At 32.9% G+C, this 5165-nt stretch overlaps 1 protein-coding gene across 2 annotated transcripts; it reads right to left on the reverse strand.

Moving 5' to 3' along the window:
- Positions 1–286: 286 nt before the first annotated feature.
- LOC110669447 (protein ACCELERATED CELL DEATH 6) lies at positions 287–4683 on the reverse strand. 2 transcript variants are annotated; one of them, XM_058151161.1, is made up of 6 exons: positions 4450–4683; positions 3440–3625; positions 2003–2524; positions 1764–1913; positions 1163–1671; positions 287–1065 (listed from the first exon to the last, which is right to left on the reverse strand). In XM_058151161.1, exons 1-6 carry the CDS (start codon positions 4574–4576, stop codon positions 451–453), a joined length of 2109 nt encoding a protein of 702 aa, XP_058007144.1. In that variant the 5' UTR covers positions 4577–4683; the 3' UTR covers positions 287–450. The 2 variants fall into 2 exon arrangements, with proteins under 2 accessions (XP_058007144.1, XP_021686821.2); XM_021831129.2 differs by having other exon boundaries at positions 2003–2500; positions 4450–4679.
- Positions 4684–5165: the final 482 nt, after the last annotated feature.

Raw genomic sequence — 5165 nt, forward strand, 5'->3', positions numbered from 1 at the left:
AAAGGAAAATAATTGTTTGCTTACCCTTACTATTCTTTTGATCTTTATTTTCCTTTACACTCTGAGATGAAGAAGCCCTCACGGCTTCCTGATCAGGATCAACTAAAATCTTTATCACCTCTAGGATGAGATTTGATTTCTTATCAATCTTTGCTGGTATGCACGTCAGTGCCAGCTGGTGATCCTATCGTCGGTGTTTGGGCAGCAGGATCCAATATTAAATGTTCTATAATTCCAGAAGAGAGTTGCAGTGCTAAGATAACAGGTTCAAACACGACTAAAAAAAATCCAACAGCAACATGAACTAACTGGAATTAATGGAAGGCAACAAATTTACATAAAAGTTTTATTTTAAAAAGACAAAGAAATATTATAAAACAAAACAAGAGAAATAAAGGCAGGTAAACAGAGGAGGAGATATCTTCAGAAGTCATTTCTCCACCTCCACGATTACATGATTATTTCATCATTTCGTTTGCGGAAAATGCCAGGTCCAAATGTGGATGAGACTATTTCAACTAAAAGAGGGAACTGCAAAATTGCAAACAAGGTGACTGGCACGCAAGCTAGTAAGCTAATTGGAACCCAAATCCAATTAACACGATGAGATAGAACTATTTGAAGGGATGAGCCAAAAGCAACGAGCATGGACACAATGGAAAAGAATAATGAGATAAGACCGATGCTCATCCTCATTGGTAAGGCTTTGAGAAAATCATATTCTGAGTAGCGTGATGTAAGTATGCCCAGAAACATCAATAATGAGGTGGACGAAGAGAAGAGAGCAAATGCATTTGATATTGCAAAAATGAGGAAAGCTGCTTCATTTAAATAAATTGGGATCCCGTGATCGCTAGTATTGCCTCCTGGCACAGTGAAAGCTGCAGCAAATGCAACTGTGACAACGAGTGCTGCCACAACTGTGCACGATGAAGCTGTGTCCTTCATCCATTTCTCACCTTGTTCGCGTAAGTCCTTGTGCTCTTCAGTAAACACCATTCTTGGAGTTTTACCTTTTCTATTTCTCATTTCTTTGTATGAGGGTTGGACAACCTTTTCAACTTCCTGTACAGACGCTCGCGATCAAATTATATGCTATATGATCAATAAGCTAAATCCCACTAGTTAGATTGGATAGATTATAAATAATGAATAATATTACCTGGAACCATTGCAACTCTCGTTGCATTTGCAGCGCAGCACCGGAAACCTTATCTGATGGCTGCAATTCCCCTGCCAAATGCAGCAAGTTATTGCCAAATCTGTCTAGTGATGCGGTTATAAAATGCTTCCGAGAACTCATTTGATGACAAAGGAGACTGAAAATGTTTTCATGGCGATATTTTACTGCCAAATGAAAATAACTCATTCCATTTTCATCGAATACCCAAAGTGATTGAGGGTAGGCTTTAATAACCTCTGCAACAAACTCATGAATCCCCAATCGAGCAGCAAGCCGCACCGGAGGTAATAATAGCTTCCTAACTTTTGATGCGTTATCCCCTTTTAAAGTTTCAAAAATCAAGAGTCCAAGTAGCCTAAGCGCTTGTTTATGCTTGGACATTTTTTTCACTATGGTTGGACTTGTAAGGCCTTTTTCTGAACTACCAATTGCATTTTCCACATCACCACCTTGAGGGTAACTGCTTGGACACTCAGTACCTGAAAAAACTGCCCAGAAAAAAGGTACATTCAGTTTCTGTCTCAGATAATGCACTAGATTCATAAATAAGAAGAATATGGATCAGGGTTAGGAGAGCAACAATGATTGAACAAGCTCCTGAAATATCCTTTCTGAATTCGACTTTGGAATGCGCCTGGCTTTAGAGCCAATGTCAGGAAGGCAGTTTTTCCATCAGTGTCCTTTCCAAGTGCTAAGGAAGGATATTGCTCTAGCAGATCAACAGCAATATCTGTGGACATGGGCATAACCAACAAAATTAAAGTAAGTTGAGGCTATTTCAGGTTCTCTCAAAGCTGACACTAGAGAGATTATACCAACCATACAAATCAGCAGTAATCAAAAGATTGAGAAGTTTGACACCAACTTTGCCAGCGAATGGACTTGGATCCTTATCATGAGTTACTGATCGAAGATAACACACTGCTTTCCTTTGGCCATTCTCAGCAGCTGAATGAAGTGGCGTCAGACCATATGTGTTTGTTTTCTGCGGCAATTTTGAGTCTTTTTTCACCAATATCCTCGCAGCCTCTGTGTTGCCAGCAAAAGCAGCATAGTGAAGTGGCGTGTCCCCCTCTTCATCTGGTTGTCCCAATAAATCTTTGTCCTTTAAATTCACAAGCTTCTGTACAAATTGTATGGAGCGACCTGTGCTCACTGCAATGTGGAGTGCAGTTTCCCCCGCTCTGGTAACCTTGGCAATCGGTGCATTCTTATCATCATCAATTATTTCCTTTGCTTCTTCCCATTTACCCATTAAGGCAGCTTTGTGTAGTGGCAAGTAGTAAATTTCATCTCGACCCCTGGCTTTCTTAGTCCCTGTCAGTGTCAGCTTCTTGAATACTTGCATTCAGAGAAAAAACAGAATATGTGTGTATAGCTATGAATTCTCACCCTTTGTACATTTAATTTTGAATTAAATAATCAAATTTCAGTTCTTATCTTTGAAATTTTCTATCCTAATGCAACTTAAAATGAATGAAATTTAGTAGCTTAACCTTCTCATTCTCCTAGGATTTCTCAATGGAATCACTTTCAGCAGGGGTTCCTGCTGCTATATATACAGCTTTAGTTCTCTCTCTTCGCTGGACAAATTAGCAGTATTGGTAGTTATTCCAACAGTGGGGGATTTGATGGAATCCATTGATGCCAAGTTTTCAAGAAAAATCACTCTACATTTTTTTTTTAGCTTAGGGCTTATATTTTAACTAAGTTATTGAAAAGCGAGTTAATTACTGTAGGAGTGTGTCGTGGGAAGAAAAATACAAAAAAATGGTTGAAAATCTAAAAATTATAAGAATAAGATGAGTTGAAAATATAGATACGAGTCAAAATAGCATTTTTAGTTGGAACGCTATCAACAATAGCTTGCGGAGGTAAACCAGTCGAGACGTTATTCTTAACAGTGTCTCAATAAAGAAGCGGCCATCCGCGTCCCAACTAAATATGCTATTTTGACTCGAGTATGTATTTTCAACTCATTCCGTTTTCGTAATTTTTAAATTTTTAATCTTTTTTTCATATTTTCTTTTTTATGACACACTCGTATGGTAATTAATCCTTAAAAAGCGAAAAAACATATGTATATTGGCTAGGGATAGAGGGCATATCCAACACTATTATATTTATTTAATTAACAAATAATAGATATTTATTAAAATTATAATTAGTATTTATTTATAATTATAATATAATATATCAAAAAATCGAGTTGTAATTTTCCAATTTCAGAAACCAAGGTAGAAATCAATAGCTTACCCTGTTCATTATCCGTGGACTTCTGAGCAGAATCGCCTTTATGAGGTTTGCTGCTAAGCACAAACGGATCTATCTGCCGTGTGCCGTCCACATCATCAGTGGAATTTTTCAGTTTCTCAATACAGGAAATTGTGGACGTTGGCAAGCTGTAAATTTCATCTCGAACCTCCGCTATCTTAGTCCGTACTTGCGTTTTGTGAAAAATTAAAGGATAAATACAACTAAATTTATAAAATATAGTAAAATGCACATTTTTTTAATTTATTTGCAAATAATAATTTACTTTTAAATTTAACTTTCATTAACAAATTAATTTATGCTGACCAAATTGATTATTATCTGCTTTTTTAATTTTAAATAATTTAATTCTTGAAATTTTACTTTATTAATAAAATAATTATTATATCTAAATTTTATATTTAAATAATTATATATTTTATAAAATATTAAATAAATAATAATATGTTTTTTAAACAATTAATTTGAACGAAAGTTTAATTTAAATAAATTTTTAAAAATATTTGTAAATTATAAATAAATTATAACTTTAAATGGTATATGTATATATAAAATAAAAATAAATCATATTAATCATTTAAAAATAAACTTTTTATATGATATTTTCCTGAAAATGATGTTAAGAAAAATTTTAAAATTAGTTATTTATTGAAAAATATTACTATAAACAAATAATTATTTTTATACAAGTATGGTATATAATGTAAAAAAATTTAAAAATTTAATTAGCAGAACATATTGTTCGTTATGAAGTATTTTTTACTGTTTTATATTTAAATAATTATAAATATGGAAATATTTTAATTAATCACTTACTAAAATTGTAAAGGATTAGTATTGCCTACGCGTAAATATATACACTGATTTAATTATAATTTACATATTATTTAAATTTATAATATGATCATTAATCTTTTATTAATTGAGTGTATAAATGGAACTGTAATTTGTCTGATTTTAAAAACCAAGTTAAGATAAAAGGAGTAGCTTACTCTTTTCATTCTCGGTTGATTTCTGAGCATAATCACCTTCACGAGGTTCACTGCTAAGCATAAATATGCCGTCCAAATCATCAGCGGCATCTTTCACTTTCTCAATGCAGGAGACGGCGATATCCATGGATGCTTGGTCTTAGTTAAAGAGAGAAGCTCCCTCTCTCTCCAAGGAAGTTGCTAATTCACCTTTCTGCTATTTTGGTTTCTCAGTTTCTCCATTTCAAAACAAGGACATTTTTATACTGCTCTGTCATTCACTGTTCATTATGGTAACTATCTTTGTTTTGTTTTTATTCTACCACTGTAGGGCTCAAGACAAGAATGAGGCAGTTAGAAATGCAAATTGAAGTTAAAAAATAAATAAATAATAATGGAGAGAAAGCAAGGCGATAGAAAGAATGTAAGAAAATTAAGTTATTTAAGGGCAAGTGGGAAATGAAATTGACAGGCTAGACTATAATTTGTTGGCAGTGGCTGAAGTTGGCGTGATTAATAGAAATGTTAATTTTTTTAAAGGGTTGTTGGTAAATAATTAATAACTGATAAACGATAATCAATAATTGTTAAGTAAAATATTACTAATTACTAATGATCATTCAAAGTATAATTTATTACTAAATATATTTTTAATATAGTTTACATTACTTTTTTAAAAAATAAAATAAAATTAGATTTAAAATTTTTTATATTTTTTAAGAAATAAATATTTTAAT

Source organism: Hevea brasiliensis, chromosome 1, assembly GCF_030052815.1.
Source record: "Hevea brasiliensis isolate MT/VB/25A 57/8 chromosome 1, ASM3005281v1, whole genome shotgun sequence".
Classification (NCBI taxonomy): Eukaryota; Viridiplantae; Streptophyta; class Magnoliopsida; order Malpighiales; family Euphorbiaceae; genus Hevea; species Hevea brasiliensis.

Bases quoted from the DNA above. Each gene is read 5' to 3' on its own strand.
- LOC110669447 (XM_058151161.1), bottom strand. From the start codon at position 4,576: ATGGATATCGCCGTCTCCTGCATTGAGAAAGTGAAAGATGCCGCTGAT. The intron at 3,626-4,449 runs GTAAGCTACTCC...ACAAAACGCAAG, and splicing joins ATCAACCGAGAATGAAAAGA to TACGGACTAAGATAGCGGAG. The intron at 1,066-1,162 runs GTAATATTATTC...GCGTCTGTACAG, and splicing joins GAGAGTTGCAATGGTTCCAG to GAAGTTGAAAAGGTTGTCCA.